This window comes from Medicago sativa, chromosome 7, assembly GCF_051527215.1.
Source record: "Medicago sativa cultivar Bolivia chromosome 7, Bolivia_mono, whole genome shotgun sequence".
In the NCBI taxonomy this organism is placed as follows: domain Eukaryota; kingdom Viridiplantae; phylum Streptophyta; class Magnoliopsida; order Fabales; family Fabaceae; genus Medicago; species Medicago sativa.
In genome coordinates this window covers 75484227-75504072 of record NC_140755.1, presented here as the reverse complement: position 1 = coordinate 75504072, position 19846 = coordinate 75484227, and the positions used below count along the sequence as shown (strand labels likewise).

The 19846-nt window shown below is 33.0% G+C and overlaps 4 protein-coding genes across 7 annotated transcripts; 2 read left to right on the top strand and 2 right to left on the bottom strand.

Moving 5' to 3' along the window:
- Positions 1-964: 964 nt before the first annotated feature.
- LOC146908507 (uncharacterized) lies at positions 965-2322 on the top strand. Of its 3 annotated transcripts, none has more exons than XM_085724961.1 (3): positions 965-1559; positions 1640-1788; positions 1949-2322. In XM_085724961.1, exons 1-3 carry the CDS (start codon positions 1106-1108, stop codon positions 2114-2116), a joined length of 771 nt encoding a protein of 256 aa, XP_085581087.1. In that variant the 5' UTR covers positions 965-1105; the 3' UTR covers positions 2117-2322. The 3 variants fall into 3 exon arrangements, with proteins under 3 accessions (XP_085581087.1, XP_085581085.1, XP_085581088.1); XM_085724959.1 differs by having other exon boundaries at positions 1622-1788; XM_085724962.1 differs by having other exon boundaries at positions 1622-1788; positions 1935-2322.
- A 667-nt stretch (positions 2323-2989) lies between these two features.
- LOC146908506 (secreted RxLR effector protein 78-like) lies at positions 2990-3349 on the top strand. Its single transcript, XM_085729275.1, has one exon. The coding sequence runs from the start codon at positions 2990-2992 to the stop codon at positions 3347-3349; it is 360 nt and encodes a 119-aa protein (XP_085585401.1).
- Positions 3350-4825: 1476 nt separating this feature from the next.
- Positions 4826-5947, bottom strand: LOC146908505 (phosphopantothenoylcysteine decarboxylase HAL3a-like). Its single transcript, XM_085726194.1, has 2 exons — positions 5493-5947; positions 4826-5311 (listed from the first exon to the last, which is right to left on the bottom strand). Exons 1-2 carry the CDS (start codon positions 5838-5840, stop codon positions 5027-5029), a joined length of 633 nt encoding a protein of 210 aa, XP_085582320.1. The 5' UTR covers positions 5841-5947; the 3' UTR covers positions 4826-5026.
- A 2633-nt stretch (positions 5948-8580) lies between these two features.
- Positions 8581-12797, bottom strand: LOC146908504 (uncharacterized). Of its 2 annotated transcripts, none has more exons than XM_085725027.1 (7): positions 12653-12797; positions 11324-11362; positions 10860-11142; positions 10646-10718; positions 9747-9837; positions 9570-9649; positions 8581-8939 (listed from the first exon to the last, which is right to left on the bottom strand). In XM_085725027.1, exons 2-7 carry the CDS (start codon positions 11358-11360, stop codon positions 8805-8807), a joined length of 699 nt encoding a protein of 232 aa, XP_085581153.1. In that variant the 5' UTR covers positions 11361-11362; positions 12653-12797; the 3' UTR covers positions 8581-8804. The 2 variants fall into 2 exon arrangements, with proteins under 2 accessions (XP_085581153.1, XP_085581152.1); XM_085725026.1 differs by having other exon boundaries at positions 11324-11383; positions 12653-12780.
- Between the last annotated feature and the right edge of the window lie 7049 nt (positions 12798-19846).

The window sequence follows — 19846 nt, the reverse complement described above, 5'->3', positions numbered from 1 at the left end:
ATTTATTCAATTAATGATGTGTGTGATTTAAATTATGAACTACATACATCATTAATTTGTTTATAATTGACAACGGAGATAGTACGATTTACTAATTCAACTCCTTCCCGAATAAGTGACATTTTCTTTAGGGGAAGTGACACATTTGTTCAATTTACTCATATTGAAAAAATATTATAATAGTGACCGAAGGGTATATATTTTAAGAAGTTACTCCCTCCGTTTTTAAATATAAGCAAAAGTCATTTTTTATGTTCATTCATTTAATGATGTATGAACCACATCCATCATTAAATGAATGAACCTAAAAAATGACTTTTGCTTATATTTAAAAACGGAGGGAGTAGTTAGTATGCAATGTTAGAGCTGCACTAAGTAAAGTCAACATTGAATGTATGCGTAAAATAATTATATGGATTTTTTTTCTCTAGATTACCCTTTACAATTAAAATGAACAATGTGAATTGCACTAAGTAAAGTCAAACAAATAACTACATTTTACGTATTTTGAATATAGTTTTGATATTATTTACATATTCACCCCACATTCAATTAATGTGTCTTTATGTTTTAAATAAAAAAATCTAATGAAATCTTTCGTTACCTCATTTCAATCTTGGTTCTTCTTCTTCTACAAATTCACAAAATTCATTACTTTTCTACCTAGAAAGATCTAAAAAAATAGCATAAACATTATTTTCTTTTATAGCAGTTAGATTACTTGTACCCAAAAAAGAATATATATTCTCATGTGTTTATATATCAATACTAGTTTAAACGTTAGTTTTTTGACATGATGACTAAACATTATTTTTTCCCAAGATATAAATATATTAGTCTAAAAAAAATATTTTCTTTGATAAGAATAAAAAAATTGGTGAATAAAATATATTTCAAAACACCTAAATTTCTTAAATCAGAACTTGATTTTGATATATATCGTTGTATACCATACTCGTTTCTGAAACTAGCTAGTCTCAAATATAAAATCACAGACAAAATCTTCCATATCACCGATTCTCTCACACACACTGGCTCCCGACTAACATTCCTCACCGGCGACAGTACAATTTTCCACCCAAACCCATTCGGTGTTCCTTTGATAATGGATGCTTCAGAACCTATCGTCATTATCTTCAATCGCATCAAAAAACTCCGTATGAAATCCGACCAAATCGAATCCATAGAAGCTTTGTCAAAAGATAAAATCAGCAAAAAAGAACAAAAACTTCTCCATTCAAAAGCTTTGGTTAACGCTCGCCTTGATGAATTGGTCAAGCTTTGTCAACTTCTTTACCCAACCCTAACCCAAGATCTCGACTTATATGAGAATTCCGAATCTGAATCCGATAATTCCGAATCTGAATCTGAGGATTCCGCTGCTGAAATCCTACGTGATACAAATTTTGGTAATTGGTTTCTATCTGAGAACGATATGGGCCTGATCCTTGATTTGGTTTCTCGACGTCAAGATTCCACCTTTGTGGAGGAGGTGCTTGAGGAAGCTGCGATTGAATTCCGTCAACAACACCCTTATTATTATTACCCCTGTGTTCAAGGTATATCATCTAGTTTTTTTTTTTTTATTTTTTTATTTTTAAAACTTCTTTTGTTGGTGTAGATCCTTCTTTGATGACAGAGAAGTTGAAGAAGATTATTTCTAGATCGGATGATCGTTATTCTTCTCGCCAGAAGATTATTTCTAGATTGCTTCATTTTGGATTCAAGCGTGATTCTCTCAACGAGATTAGTTCTAGATTGGATGATTATTTTGCTCGCAAGCTGAAGGTATAATCCATGTCAGATCCTTTAATTGCATTTGGGTTCATGTTCTAGGCAGGCATTGCTTGGTTTCATGTAACCATGCACTGATCTTTTCTTAGGTTTCTTTTAACATGCTAGCAGGTTAATGTTTTAACCAACTCATTATTTAGTTCTTTCTATGAAGGCTGACGTGGAAGTTGAGAGACTTGGCCAGCTTAAAATAAGCGGGATGAAGGAAACTGATTTCAAGAAGCAAGCAGAAGTCGATGAGACAATAGCCCATGCTCATATAGAAACAGATAAAGACCATGCAACAATGACGATCACGACGAAGGGCCACGTTGAGAAGTGAATCAAGATAATTCTTTTATGATAGAATGTTTGCTATTCAATTTTGATTACAACTATACTAAGTTCTTATTCAATTTTGATAGAATGTCTTGGGCTGATGTTTGACTCATTTCTCTTTGATTTTCTGAATCAAAATCTAACTAAGCACTGATCTAGCCATTGAATTTGAGAATCCATACATTTAATCTAAGATTTTCATTTTCTGGATATTTGTTGCATGCTGTGTATATAAAATCTTGTGATTTTCTAATGGCATGGACAAAATACTTGTTTGTACTGTCTAATCTGAATTATAGACGAATCTCTGAATATTTGCTTAGAGATATTCAAATGCAGAGAATGGTGACGAGAATGCCAAGTACTTTTATAGATGTGTAAAGGCAAGGGCGGTGAAAAATGCTATCAAGGCTATCAAAGTGGGAGGCGTTTGGGTAGATACACCCTTGGAAGTGAGAAGGGCGGTGGTTGATTATTTTCAAAGGCAAGTGGCGGATGAGAGGTGGGAGAGGCCAACTTTGGATGGAGTGCCTTTCTCCATGCTTTCCGATGAAGAAAATAGAGATTTAGTTGCAATTTTTTCTCTAACGGAGATAGAGGCGGTTGTGAAAGGTAGTGATGGAAACAAAAGTCCGGGTCCCGATGGTTTTAATTTTTCCTTTAAAGAATTTTGGTATCTTATGAAGCATGAGATCCGTATTATGTTCGATCAATTTCATGCTAATGAGAAAATTCCGAAGAGCTTCCTCTCCTATTTTGTGACTCTTATTCCAAAGGTGAAGGATCCAACGTTGTTGAAGGAATTCCGTCCAATTTCTTTCTAGGAAGCCTATACAAAATCCTCTCTAAGGTGTTGGCTACTAGGCTCTCTAAGGTGATGAATTCCATTATTTCCAAGTCTCAATCCGCGTTTTTGAAAGGTAGACATTTGGTGGATGGTGTGTTGGTGGTGAATGAGGTGGTTGATTTGGCGAAGAAATCCAAACGGCAATGCTTAATTCTCAAGGTTGATTTTGAAAAGGCATATGATTCCGTGGATTGGAGTTTTTTGGAATATATGATGAAAAGAGTGGGTATGTGTGACAAATGGGTTAGATGGATGAAGGCTTGTGTGTTTGAAGGTAATATGTCTATCCTTGTTAATGGTTGTCCAACGGAGGAAATCAATGTGCAAAGGGGTTTAAAGCAAGGTGATCCGTTAGCTCCATTCTTATTCCTTAGTGGCGGAAGGTTTTAGTGGTTTAATGGTTAATGCGGTAAACCGGAATTTATTCAAAGGCTTTGAGATTAAAGATGGTGGCTTGGTGATATCACATTTACAATATGCCGACGATACTCTTTGTATAGGAGAGCCCACGGTGGATAACCTTTGGACGTTGAAGGCTATGTTGCGGGGTTTTGAAATGGCGTCCGGTTTAAAAGTCAATTATGTGTTCGTTTTTTTGGAGCTGCTGCTGTTTGGTCAGTAGGGCCGAGTGCCTTTAGGTGTGCAGCGGTTGGTTTTTTGGGCTTGGTGGCTCTGTTTCTCTGTTTTGTATCTTCTGGTGTTCAGCTAGCGATATTGCCATGCTGTTTTTCTAGTTCCTTTTCTGTTTTGGAATTAGATATTAGGGGGTTTTTTATTGAGTTGGTGTTTGGTGTTGTAAGGTCCTTTGTTTTTTGGCCTTGCTTGTACTCTTTTTCCTCCTATTGCGGGCTTTGTGCGTCTTGCACTTGCCTTGCTTATATATATATATATATATATATATGATGTTTAAAAAAAAAAATGCAGAGAATGGTCGAATGCTTGTTGGAGCACGCTTGGTGAAAAAAATAAGTTGTATTCAAGCTAAAACAAATTTCTTATGTGTTCATATTAAGACCACTCCATTCCTCAGGAACTATGATTTTGGAACATTAAATAACTCCAAATTTTCAAAACAAAGAAAAAAGGCGGTGTGTTTAGAAAAAAAGGGTGATGTTAACCGAAAAGTGGCAGGCAGGCATAAATCAAAACACTTATAACTAAAAAAAGAACATATCGTTAGGCATAGGAATAGGCCAGGTCGACCTCGCCATCAGGTCAGGCTGCTTTTTTTTTTAAAGAGAAAATTTGCATTTTTAGAAGCTTATTTAGCTAAAAAGATCAGTTCAAGAGCCATAAAAAAGCTTCTAAAGCCTCAAGTCACATCATACAGAACTATTAGAGACATCTTTAAAAAAGGATAAAACCATGAAAACAACCGAAGAACAAGAAAGGGTGTAGTGTACTACACCTTATCATGAACAAGCTTTATAGTACAAACTCCAAAATTAGCTAAAAATGGAGAGGAGTGGAAGTTTCAATGATATTTCTAAAATTAAACTGAAGTTATTTATTTATATATATATATATTATATGGGGTTTGCTAGGATACACCCACTAGTTTTTATTAAGGTGTGTTTTAGCAAAGATATAACTAAAAAGTTGTTAAATACACCTTAAGGTGAATGTTGCTAAAACACACCTTATAGAAAATAAGTGGGTGTATGTTAGCAACTCCTATAGGCATTTGCTAGGATACACCCACTTATTTTTTAGAAGGTGTGTTTTAGCAAGTTATAACTAAAAAGTAGTTAAATACACCTTAAGGTGTAGCTTGCTAAAACACTCCCACATAAAAACTAGTGGGTGTGTTCTAGCAAACCCCTATATATATATAGATCAATGTTTTACCTATGTTATAAAAAATCCTAAGCAAACCAAAAGAGATAACTTGTAAAAGAGGTCAAGAGCATGTTACAAAGTACAACACTCATTTTTAAAATTTCACATCAAATAACTCTGCATGAACATATTCCAATGTGTGCATGAGATCAAGAACATGCATCTGTCCAAAGCATCACTCTAGAAGACAATGATATTCTTCTGTTTTTCACGTTTGAAACATTCTTCCTAAGCCTCACCAACTTTATTATCTTTCAGAAGCTTTGAAACATAAAAATTTTTGACGGTCGAAGAAATGGTAGAAGGATCAGCCATTTCTTTCATATTAGTCGGCATGTGTTCCACAGGTGGGATAAGAGTAACACCAAGCTCTTCAATGCTCATGAAGTTCTGTTCTGTGAAAGGGTTTCTCCACATACAAGCATCCATTGATGGTGCAACAAACATCGGCTTCTCGTAGTCCCATGCTCTCACAATGCTTGTCAACAGATTGTCACACAACCCTCCAGAAATCTACAACACAAACAAGATGTCTCTAATAGTTAAGATATGGCAATTGTTAATGTATTTGAAATATTTTCAGTCTAATGAAATTGACAAAAATTGCTTTTAGTGTGTTAAAAAAGTACTGAAACCCTTGAATGAATCCATCAATGCACCATAGAATCTTGCAAAATTGTATATACTTGGTTACCTTGGCAGCAGTATGTGCTGATAAGGGAGCAATGACCATGATATCAGCCCACTTAGCAAGCTCAATGTGAAGCACAGAATCACCTATCTTTTTCCAATTTTTCCACTCAGAATCGTCTTTATATATGCCATGCCTGTGTGTGAACAATGATTCTGCTTTCTCATGAACAAGAAATTGCAAAGATGTTTCTGTAACAACTGCTCTTACTTCTGCCCATTCTGAAAAAGCATTAAAAACAAGTCCAAATTTCATAGCAGCTACACTTCCACAACAACCAAGTAGAATTCGAGGCTTCCTCGGAGCATTAACATGTCCAATTGCACTTTTTGAGTCTGAGTTAGCCATCATCACCAAGATATTTTAACAATGTCTTTAATCCTAGTTTTTATATCATACGTAGCTCAAAAGACCTTATGCCTGTAGCATCATGCCCTAAATTTGTTAGTATCCACATGAATGCAATGCAACATATGACAAAATCAACTGTCACAAGTTCTTTAATATACACACTGGTTCAGATAAAACACTGCAATTATCTTATTGAGTATTGAACATTAAAAAATTGTCCTGAGAATAAAATGGAATAAACTATGACCTTAGAGCATCAAGATCAAAGGAAACATCTTTATTATACAAAAGGGAGTACATAAAAAAAAAAATATCAAGAACAAGAAGATACATTCTTTTCAAGGATTCACAATCAAAATCTCATCTCATAAATTTAACAATGCATAAACTATTTCTTACAAATCAAATGAATATTGTGTCATTTCTGATGATCAAGAAATTCTGTTTATGATGAGTTTGGGCTAAAAGAACATCAATTCATATTATAGAAGATAGCTGAATCAAACAGAAATAAATACTAACACAGTAGAGTTGAATCTTGAGCCACAAGAACCATGATTGGAAAAGATAATAAATTTCTATAAAAGAATCGGTTTTGAAATTTTAACCATAATGGGGTGCTGGAAAACTCGTCAACAAAAAACCAAAAAGAATGAAAGTTTCATAACCTTGTGATTGTGATTGTGAGCTCTTTCTCTTAGCATTCAGAATCAGAAGAACGTAGACACACCAAGTTGAAACAAGCAAACTTTTAGAATTTTCTTAGAAGAACCTATGAAATAGAGCGGCTTTTTATAGCCTTGCGTTGGACCTTTCATTAATTCCAAGCAATTCATATTAGCACTCCTACTTTTTCTAATACACTACCCATACTAATTCTTTTTTTCTTCACATGACAAGATCATAATGAATGAGACATTTGTTCATTTCACATATATTTAATTAAATACAGTAAATGATGTTAATTTTAATAAATTAATTGTATCAAGTATTAATGTAATAACCATGCATGTCTTATTTAAGGAAAATGTTTGGTAGACACTTCTAGATGTGTATATGTCTTGAGAGAGATAAAGAGACTGATATGATAAATGTGTTAAATTGATGATGTGATACGAAGAAAGATAGAGAAAAATATACGTGTTGAATGCATTATAAAAAAACATAAAAGTGTTGAATGAATGTTTGAAAATAAAGCGCTAACAAATATCATTATTGATTATAATGTATAAGGAAAAAAAACTAATAGTATTATATTGAAAATAACATTTATTTTAAGATAATCTACTTTTTGCAATTGTGTCACTCATTGTGAGACATTCATTTTTATAAATGTGATCAATCTTTATTTGTTGTTATTTGTCCACATGTTCCTTAGTTAATCTTTCTCTTCATCATTTACAATATGTTTGGAGAGAAAGAGGTCGTGTGTGACTAGCATTTGCAAATGTTTGCAGAGGTAACACACGATAAATTTCTCCAACGTGGTTATTCCACCAACAACTTTCTCTAGTGATCTTTAAGATCCTACCGCAGATGATAGGTGAATCTTGAATAATGACCAAGAAATTAAGACAGCTTCTTTGAAAAAATATGGGATCAGTATGCTCTCATCTTGAAGATTAAATCTTGTACGAATGCATCAAGGTGACTTGTCTTGGATGCTTAAAGGGTCTGAAGACAACATCACACTTTTTTTCTGAATGCTCTTATTTCTCAAAGATTCAGTCACTAGACACTGTGCTTCAAGTAGATTGGAGTGCAAGCTACTTTAAATAGAAGTAAAATGTAGACGTTGAAAATAATTGCCAACTAATTGTAAAGGTTTTAGCATCCTTTTGAATGATTTTTTATAATTACCTCTAGGCTTGATGTTTTATGTTTAATGACGAAATCAAAGTTGATTGTGACACCTAATATTTGGTGTATGTATGAAAGAAAAGAGATCTGCGGTTGATAGCTGAGGCAATAGAGCAAATTTCTCCTCACTTTATTTGAGATATCTTTTAATCTTGGAGAATTTGAAGTGGAGACAATGTGTTTAATTTTTATGAATGCATTGTCTTTTTTTTTAGTTAAATTGAGCCCTCAAATCCTGTTGAATCTAAGAACTAGTCGATTTACGGTATCAAACAAACACATGTACATGTAATAGTAGATATTCATTAGTTATATATGACCATCGATCTAAATGTGTCCCGGTACTACTGTAAATTTAGGTGGGGATTCAAAAAAATAAGAGCCCTTCCATTCCATATAATTGTGAATTGAATATTGAATTACTAATAAAATGAAATAAAGAAAAAGAAATAACGAATAATTAAAAGTAAGGTTCAAAATTATGACCATTTCACAACAGTCCTTAGTTCCCGAGGGAACGTCAACAAAACGGGCAGGGCAGGGAGTACTTTACTATGGTGAGTTTTTCTCCCCTTTCTCAACCCTTCCTATACATGTGGCTCTACACAACCCATCAAAATAAAGATTTATGTTTATGTAAAACTAAATTGAAAAATATGACTTTATGACATTATGAGGAAACTACTAGGCATGTGTAGCATGTGTTTGGAACCGCAGTGGAGATGAGGCTAGACAAGCGTTTTTTAAAGCTACTATTCTTAGCTTCTTGTTTTTGCAGCAAATGGGACACTAGACGTGTGGTGGCCGCAAAAAGAATTGAAACCAAACACATGTATAAACTATTTAGTTAACGATGGATAAATTAACCGACATTGGAGCATTTCTTCTCCGGTAAAACTATCCCAAATATATAGTTCTTCTTGGTCTATGAAATTATAAAATAATGGCTATTGTTTCTACAACATCAAGGAAAATAGTCTATTTAAAAAAAAAAAAAAAAAAAAAATCCAAGGTCAATCAATTTGAACATGGTTACCAACTAAGCACTAGTTTACCATATTAGAAAAAATATACATAGAAAATGGGTTTTCTTTCAGAGGAGATTCATACTGGGATCTCATTAGTAGAGACCTGAAGTCTCCGATTCGCATGCCTGATATACAAATAGTTGATTCCCATAGCAATTCCAAAACCTAAGACTGATGAAAGTGGTACAGAGTAAATTGGCGCCAAATGCAACTGCAACAAAGTCACAAAGCATTAGCACATCAAGGGTACACTTAAAGAAGACAGTCAAATTAATAATCAAAACATAAAGTATTTAGAACTAATTGCATTCGATTCAAATAGGATGCCAATAATGTTATTGTGGCTATGATTTACTAAATCTATCATTGTTGTCGAGCCATAATATACAAAGGAGTGAGGGACTAATCACTATATGTGTGAGTTAAATAAAATGGTTGGATATGTTTTTACTCAATTTTCAAGTTTAGTTCCTATACAAATCTGTTCATTGTTAGACTCGCCGTAGGAACTACAAGCACCCTGTTTTTATTGAGTGACTAAAATTTGTTAAATTTTTTATAGGGACTAAAAACATATTTAACCTTAAATAAAATTGGTAAATGTGAGGATTAGACTGTAGACAACATGTTAGCATCTCCATTGTCAAACAATATATGTTTTCTCCACAATGACACAATGTTTCCACTCCAAGGAAACGCATAGGAATATTAATGCATAAAGTAGATACAAGCAACATTGCAAGAAGCAGTTAGCACCAATTTAGGAGATTGAGTAAGGCAGGAGTTGTTACCGTTAGTAGGCATGTGATTTATAACAAGAAATTTCAGCATGGTAACTCACCAAAGTATAAAACAGTCGCAAAGTTACATCCACAAGTCCAAACTCAAGAAGAGCATATAGCGCCATATACTCTCTGATAGCTGCAAACAATATGAGTAAGCATTCATTTAACATTCAAAGAAGGAACAATATTATAACAAGAGAAGAAAAAAATCAGTTCTGTTTTATAGTTTATACCAAGGAAAAATGCAAAAACAGATGCCAGGAGGCTCAATGTAAAGGAAACTGCTGCTGGTATAATGATGGATCGAGTCTTCGGATCAGGATACTAAACAGTGAGACAAAACTATGATCAGAGTATGGAGAAATTATTTTTTTCTCTACTTTTATTCAACTGTTCAAACAAGACATATATAGGCTAAACAAAGAAATGTAAAAGGAAATAAAAAATAGGCAATTCCTATAATTAACTTAGATGCACTGATGTTTAAAACTCTCACGTTTGAAATATTTGTTTGTCTCATATTATCAGTCATTTTAAAATACCAATAATGCATTAATTATCATTTTATAAGGGTACTATACTGAATGAAGCTTATATTATCATAGAAATTAGTACATTAAATGTTTTCTTAAGCAGTGTGCATAACCTTAAACCACACTTAACATGAGACAGAGGGTAATTTTTTATACTATAGGAAAATGTTAGTAAGTTATGTTTGTAGGGGAGCCTAGACCTCATTCTCAACAGGGTGTCTCCACTCAACCACTTAGCTGTGCAGAAATTTCTGGTGAAATGCAAGATTCCCTTCCAACTATAGAAATGTCTGAAAAGGAAAGATATCTTAGTAGCACCTCAAAAATCAGAACATTGGTCGTCCTAAATCCTAATTACTTTTCAGAAAGGGAAGTATGTGATCTTTGTTTGTGCTATATATATAAACATTTGCATGAATGTATTTGAGGTTCTTTCCAGTATATCTGAATTGTAATGCTTATAACTACGGAACCTAACGGGTTTAAAAATCAAGTAGATGCCACAAAGTAAGAATAGCACTCAAACAATCAAGTCAGCTAATTAATACACACAAAGTATTGCTTTGGAATTATTTCGAAAGTAAGCAAAATAGACATACCAGTAGATCTACAAGGAAGTTAAAATAGCCTATTGTGCTTATCAGGACAAGCACCACAAATTTTTGCCAAGCACTGTAAGATAAAAAGGCAAAATTAATACTAAACAAGTTAAATAAAAGGACACCTATAATCCGTTCTAGAAACAGTATCCGTTTTAAAAGCACAGAAAATAACACTGATAACTTAATTTGAAAACATGGATTTCAAAATCACCTTAATTGTATGTTTCTTAGTTGTACAGAGCGGGACACATGGACCAAGTTTGCCGGTAAATTCTGAACCTCTGCCAAGCATGCATCACATTTCTTGTTTCGCTTTGTGCTGAACCATTTGATTAAACATTCTTCATGCACCAATCTCTGGTCACCTTTGCAACTGCATTCCATTTGAAAGATATTTCTTTCATCGAACACATCAAGACATATCCTGCACACTGCTGCCTCTTCAGTAATTTCTTCATTGGTAGTAACTTCTACTGGCGCGGGAGTTATTTGATCTGATTTTCCAAGAAATTTTGTTTTCGTATGAAAAGTTCAAATAAGATTAAAATATTTGCAAAAAAAATAAGGAAAATAACTCAATGTTGATAAAAGTGAACAGGTCAAAAATAGTCCATCAGTCTGATACACGTGCAAATTGATGTCTTTTTGTCTATTTAATATACGATGTTTTCGAACCTTGCTTGCTGGTCTCGATAGTTTCTACTGACATCATGCCTGTAACATCGTGCCTTAAATCTGTCAGTATAATAAATAAATAAATAAATAAATAAATAAATAACTCAGTTTTCATATATCATAAACAATTATGCTGTATCTTGCTTGGTCACTTTAAGTTATTTCATATATACTCTGTTTGGAAAAATTTAAAATCACGGTAGCAACGTACGTCTATCAAACTCTACACTTTCAAGCTTCTTGAATTTTGTGGTCATAGTGGCATTAGGACATGAATTTTGCAACCAAAACATGTATCCAAACATGCTAATAGACTAAGAAAAGTTGTAAATATGAGGTTGATTTGTAATAAAATAACTAATGTTGCTTTGAAAACATAAACCGTGCTTATTTTACTACATTTTTCTTTTGCTAACGTGACACTCAGTATGAGAGGTAAGGATTACAAAATTTGGATCCACATGAATGCAATGTAACATATCAGAAAACCAACCATCACAAGTTCTTTCATATACACACATGCAATTGTTCTGAGATTAAAAAGGACTTAAACACTTTCCAAAACACACTTTTTTATTGATCAAAAGTTATATGGATCCCACCAAATATAAACAGGACGCACATTATTTTGAGGGACAATTACGAAAAGAGAATGTGTTGTTGGCATTCATAAAAACAACACAAAGAGACCATCAAATTAGTTTCTAACTTTGTAGGACGCTTTCAACTAAGTACATGAGATTATGAATATTTTATAAAGGTCTTTGACTCTATTATACCGTGAAGTCGGTCCCTCTTTTTTATTTTTTTGGAAACTCGTATCCACACCAAATACCGACTAATATGGGGGACTAATCCCACTGTACACTAGTAAGGGCCCCAGTTAAAGTCATAACAAAGAGGAAAGTCTTGTATGACACTTAAAAGTCTTGTTAGCGTCATGAGGATTTAAACCTGACACTTAAAAGGAGCACACTTCAAAATCTCAAACCTACGCCATCAGGCCAACTAGGTGTTCAATTTAGTCTTGAGTTTTTGAAATATTATAACCTCAAAAAACTATTTGAGAGTGCCCTACAAAGCTAGCTAGGAGCTTTACTCTAAAAACAAATAGCAACATAAATAAATAACGCAGTAGAGTTGAAACCAACAATGCAAAGGTACATTCAAGCCATTTATGATCAAAACAAGAAGAAATAGAGTTGAATCTTGAGCCATTATCGGAAATCATACTCATCAACAAAAAAGGAAAGAATCGTAATGGGGGTGCTGAAAACTCATGAACAAAAAAGGAAAGAAATAATGGAAGTAAAAAAGAAGTTTCGTAACCTTGTGAGCTCTATCTCTTCTGATTCACTGAACCCTCTCTTTCTTGTAGCATTCAGAATCAGAAGAACAGGGACACGCCAAGTTGAACGTCACGCTTTTTTAATAAGAGAGAAAAGGAAAAGGTTACCCTTTGAATAAGGTGAACAATACAAGAGAAATGATAGTTGTACTTTTATCACCATTGTTATTTTTTATTTTTTTTGGTTTTTGTAATAATATCTATTTTTCTTTATAAATTTATGGTTGTTTTATAAATTGTTGTTCAAATAACACACTTCACAGTATAATGCGGACTATTTTAAAAATATATATATATATATATATATATATATATATATATATGGGATTTGCTAGAACACACCCACTAGTTTTTATGTGGGAGTGTTTTAGCAAGCTACACCTTAAGGTGTATTTAACTACTTTTTAGTTATAACTTGCTAAAACACACCTTCTAAAAAATAAGTGGGTGTATCCTAGCAAATGCCTATAGGAGTTGCTAACATACACCCACTTATTTTTTAGAAGGTGTGTTTTAGCAACATTCTCTTTAAGGTGTATTTAACAACTTTTTAGTTATATCTTTGCTAAAACACACCTTAATAAAAACTAGTGGGTGTATCCTAGCAAACCCCTATATATATATAAGGTGGACAAAATTGTATTTTTTAAGTTTGGTTGGGGTATGTGTATCCATTATTACTATTGAAATATAATGTCATATTTTGTATTAATTATGGACAATTCTTGGATATTAAGTTTGGTATCATATTCTTAGACAAAGACTCATTTAAGATTTGGTTGGCTCCGCATGATCGTATTCTTACTAATTGGAGGATGGTTTCACGGCTTCTCAAAGAATCTTACCTATGTGATAGCCACAGTAATGTAATCGATCAAAAAAGGGGGAGAAATGAAAGGTATTGGGATGGATGCCAAGAAAATTTTGGTAAAAACTGAGGGTATCTTAAATTGTGGAAGTGAGGTTTTGATGAGGAAACATAGGATTTTGTTAATAAATTATGAAAGATTGAAAATTGTTAGAGAGATAGATAGAAGGGAGAATGAGAGGGAGAGACATAAGGTGGAGAGGGGGGGTGTAGCAAGTGAGGGTGAGTGAGAGGGTAAACATTAATGTTAAACTGACTCATAAATGTAAATTGGTTTTAAACCGATTTTAAGCTGAATTAAAACTAGTATCGGAAAAGTGGTTTAGTTCAAAATTTTATGGAATGGTTTAATTCAAATATTGTTCAATGTGGTTTAGTTCACTCTTTGATTAAGTTAACTGAATTATTTGAACACCCTTGGTGAGGTATGGCTTCATATTGTTCCTTTTGATTTTATAACAATTTATTTTCTTTTGACTGCAAGATTGGGTTTTCAACGATCTCAACATTAACTCCAAATGACATACCACCTTCACGATGACATGCTGACATTTATGGAAGTGGAGGAACATAACTATTTTTAAAGTTGATTTTGAAAAGCCGAACAACCCAACTTTATTGATCTGGAGTTTCGTAAAAAATATTGAGGGTTGTAACTTAAAGCCTTTTCCTATTGGTCCTGAGTTGAAGGACATTATCTACATATGATGGAAGCGACCACAAGAAGGTTAGATCAAACTCAATAGTGATGGCGCGTGCAAGGATGTGGGATAATTTGTTGGATGTTGAGAGTCTTTTTCATGATTCAGATGGTATTGATTAAAGTCTACACTAATAAAATTGGTGTGTGTGATACATTACGTGTTGAAGGATTAAAGTCTAAACTAATAAAATTGGTGCGTGTGATACCTTACATGCTGCAATGTGGGGGGTGTATGTAGGATTGAACATGGCTTAGAAAGAACATATTTATCATCTTATGATAGAGAATGACTCAGATTTTGATCGACAGTTTCAATTTCAAAGGAAAAAACATACCTTAGGAAGAATATCTTTCTCATCTTATAAAAGATCAATAGCATAAGTCGACTGAACTATTATCTAACATCTACCAGCAATTTTTTTTAACGTCACCATTTTCATAATTATTAATATATGCACACATACATATCAAATTTTAGTTTAATAATTTTTATCTTTTTTGCCTTTTATTTAAACTATAAAATTTATAATTTAACAGCTTTTATCTAATCAAATGTAAAATTACTTATCTTTCGTGATTTTTTAGACAAATTATAATATTTAATACTTGAAATTAATGATCATGGTCCCGAGTCTATAAAAAAAAGATTGTAGTCTCGAGTCAAATTAATGATGGAGAATGACTCAGGTTTTGATCGACAGTTTCAATTTCAACAGAAAGAACATGGCTCAGAAAGAACATCTTTCTCATCTTATAAAAGGACAGTAGCATAAGTCGATTGAACTATTATCTAACATCTTCCAACAATTTTTTTAACATCACCATTTCATAATTATTAATAGGCTTAAATAGGTCTTTCGTCCCTGCAAATGTTGGTCATTTGAATTTTCATCCCTGAAGTTACTAATCCTTCCATTTTGCCATTGCAAATATTAATCATTTGACTTTTGGTCCTAATTAGGTTTTTTTGCTGAGATGGGTTGTCATTAGCGACGTGGTGCTCATGTGGCAAGTGATGATTGGGCGAGGTGGTTTGCTTAAATAGGTCTTTCGTCCCTGCAAATATAGGTCATTTTAAATAGGTTTTTTCAAATGATTAATATTTGCAATGGCAAAATGGAAGGATTAGTAACTTTGGGGACGAAAATTCAAATGGTCTATATTTGCAGGGACGAAAGACCTATTTAAACCTTATTAATATATACACACACATATCCATATCAAATTTTAGTTTAATAATTTTCATCTAATCAAATTTTTAGTTTAATAATTTTTGCTATTTATTTAAACTACAAAATTTATAATTTTACAGTTTGCATCTAATCAAATATAAAATTTCTTATCGTTCATAATTTTTGAGATAAATGATAATATTTAATACTTGAAATTAGGAATGAAAATTAATGATCATAGTCCCGAGTCTGTAAAAAAAAAGATCGTAGTCTCAAGTTGAAAAAAAAAATTAAAGAGAGGAATGAATAAAATTAAATACTTCATCTATTGCCTTAGGTTTTTTTTTTACACGTATTAAAAAAGTTTTAAATAAATAAAGGAATGTTACAATTTTACAAAATTACTCTTATTAATTGCTTTTTTATCTCTATTCTTATTAATTGTTAGTTGTTAGTCATTTTCATAAATGAATAATGAAATAAAAAAATATTGAGGGAATGTAATTCAAGCTTCTCATAGGGATTAATATTTTTTTTTAACATAAGAGGGGAGGGGAATGTAATTCAAGTTTCTCATAGGGGAGGGGAGTGAAATATTTTGTAATGTATTTTGAATAAGAGGGGAGAGGAGTGTATATTTTAACATAAGAAAGGAGGAGAGTGTAATTCAAGCATCTTTGAGGGGAGGAGATTGTAATTTACTCTAATTTAAAAGTAGTGTAAACAGTATTAATTTTTTCACACTTCTAATAATTATTAATAATTCTCATTAATTTGTTCGCCCAATCTTTATTCGGTATTAAAGATGTTTTCAACCATGGTCAAATTTATGTTGCAATCTTAAGAGTCACCGGCAAGAAGAGTATCAAGATATTGATACATGATGAAAATAAGTTACCTAAAGACACTGCAACAAATGTTGTTTATAAAGAAATTTTCCAGAATGAATAACAAGTAAGAAGCTTATAAATATCAACTGCTTAGTTTTACATTTTCTTCTTATAGTATTTAATAACTTCATTTCCTATATTATTACTGAAATCTGTCCTGTCGTCGCTCCCGATTTACTTTCTTTCCTTTTTCAAGGCTCCCGCAGGTATAATCTCTTCCCTTGAATCTTTTTTTCAAAGATTTTTTTGGGGGGGTGGTGAGGATCATAGGAAAATAGCCTTGGATTAATTGGGACTCTGTTTGTGTCCCGAAGGAGGATGGAGGGTTGGGGGTTAGGAGATTAAGAGAGTTTAATATGGCGTTGTTGGGGAAATGGTGTTGGAGGATGCTGATTGATAAGGAGGGTTTGTGGTACCGTGTTTTGAAGGCCCGTTATGGGGAGGTAGGGGGCCGATTGACGGAGGGGGGCAGGCGTGATTCTATGTGGTGGAGGTCTTTATGTCGAGTCAGAGGGGGAGTAGGTGAGGGAGTGGGAAGTTGGTTTGAAAACAATGTCCGTCGGGTGGTGGGTGATGGTAAGAGAACCTTGTTTTGGTTTGATCATTGGGTCGGGGAAACACATTTGCGATTTAAATTTCCTAGGCTCTTTGATTTAGCCATTAATAAGGAATGTACGGTGGAGGAGATGGAGGGGTTAGGTTGGGAGGCGGGTGGTAAGACGTGGTCGTGGAGACGGCATTTGTTAGCTTGGGAGGAGGAAAGTGTGAGGGAGTGCTCCAAAGTGTTACATAACATTGTTTTGCAGGTTGATGTTACTGATTCTTGGAGATGGTATCTAGATCTAGTGCATGGGTATTCAGTGCGGGATTCCTACCGCTTTCTCACAAATTCAGGTGGACAGATGGATAGGAGTCTTGTCGATGATGTCTGGCATCGGAATATACATGTGACAGTGTCAGTGTTCGTGTGGCGTCTCTTGTGTAACCGGCTACCTACAAAAGACAATCTAATGCGGCAGAATATTATTCAAGCAACTGATATGGCTTGCGTCAATGGGTGTGGAGTAGCCGAATCAGCTACACATATATTTATAGATTGCGATTTGGTCTCCTCTTTGTGGTCTCTTGTCTGGAATTGGTTAGGGATCACGGTGGTTGCTCCTTGTCAGTTACGTGATCATTGCATTCAGGTTTCTTTCATGGCAGGGATGCCGCGTGGTACGCACTTGTTCTTTAAGTTCATATGGTTTGCTGTTGTTTGGGTAATTTGGAAGGAACGTAATAATCGTATCTTCAAAAATAGGATGGTTACTTCTTTGGTCCTTGTTGAGAAAGTAAAACTTCTCTCTTTTTTGTGGTTGAAAGCTAAACAAACATGCTTTTGTTATTGTTATCATGATTGGTGGAGACATCCGCTTCCTTGTATGGGTGTCCACTAATTCTTGTCGGCTCTTTGTGTTTGTAAACTTTGATCGGTGGTGCTTTGTGCACTCCTTGTGCATGGAGCTTCCCCGTTGTTGATTTAATATATATAGCATTTTGATTTCTCCAAAAAAAACTTCATTTCCTATATCTTATTTATCCTCATATCATATAATGCAAATCTAATAGCTTACTTCATTGACCACACATGTAACCATATATGATCAATGACAACTTCTTTTTTGCATCTCAGTCATTCTTTGCTTTGACAATTTTTGTCATCATTGAATCAATATGTCAAGTAAAATGTAGTACTTCTTCAATGTTTACTTTATATGATACACAACTGTAACCGACTCATTTTATAGTGTTCTAATTTTAAACCTCTAATTATTCAACTCAATGTTTCTTTACTGGCCTACATACTTGCAACGGAAAGCCATGGTTTCGTTTCTTTGGAGATGAATGTAATAACTATATATATATATATATATATATATATATATATATATATATATATATATATATATATATATTGGTCCACCAGTAATACTATGATAATAATTACTAAAGTTAACTGAACTGTTATACTACATGCAATAAATTCTACATTGAATTCATTTAATAGATATGCATGTATCATATACAATATTATCTACCTCATAACTATACATTAGCCGGTATCCTTAAAAAAATTATCTACCTCACAACTAAAACATGCTTCCGAATAGTCATTCTATTCAATATTCCTATTTTCAATATTTGTTTAATTATCAATATTGAAATAATAATATTTTTAATGTTTAATCAGTTCATATTGACTACATACTTACTTACAATACAGGAGATCCATATGACATAACCCACAATTTGTTGCAAAATATTGCCACCAAGAATTGCAGTCCCACATGAAAAACATTGAACAATCAAGTTGATTATATCTACCTCACATGTTTTATTTCTACCTTTTAGTTTTGTTTTTCAACTGATACTGAATATATAAATTTGTTTATGATATATTATCTAATTGTACTAAGTTATATACTTTTTTTTTTTGCAATATATTTACATATTAAGTATAAGATACCTACAAAAAATGAATATTTTCATACCAAATAACATTCCATTACTGAAACTTTATTACATCATCTTCAAGATGTTTTTCAATGACATCTATATCTATATCTATCTATATCTATATCTATATCTATATCTATATCTATATTATATACAATTGCAAATGTTTTACTATGTCCTATGTTAAATGCTTCTTTTCTATTAGGCTCTCCACGTGTGCATTGTGCCACTTGGCAAATGATGATTAAAATTCTCAATTTTCATGACACTAATTATATAAGGCAATATTAGGATTCACACAATATACTTCTGATTTGCATAAATAACTACGTCAACCCACCTTCTTCAACTGATACTGAATATGTAAATTTGTTTATGATATATTATCTAATTGTACTAAGTTATATACTTTGTTTTTATGCAATATATTTACATGTTAAGTATAAGATACTTACAAACAAAATGAATATTTTCATACCAAAAAAATTTCATTACTCAAACTTTATTACATTCATCTTCAAGATATTTTTTCAACGACATAACACACAAAAGCGAAACACAACAACATAACACACCACTTTGATCGTTTATGCCACTAATTAGTGCAATTCATACCACAACACTTATACTACTTTTTACCAATCTTGGATACATAAAACATATTATAGTTAAATGTAAATGGAACATGAAAATTGATATACAAATATGCAGTTCTGAAATCAGTACATTAAGTACATTCATAAAATCAAAACATTGAATAATATAAATAGTCATCTCCCATCATGTCACCTTTAGAATTAGATATCATGAAGCAGTCAATTTCTCCGCTATTCAATTTTCCAGACGCCAACAAAATTACAGACAGTCTACACATTTTCACAACATCCACACCAATGATTGTCAGCGTAACATTCTACAGCTTTGCTACGTTATACTCCTTATAGAATTCATCATATACATGGCAATGAGTGAAATATATTTCCATATATAACCATCATGAACATGTCCATCGAGGCCGTTGATAGCTACCCCGACACTTTTAA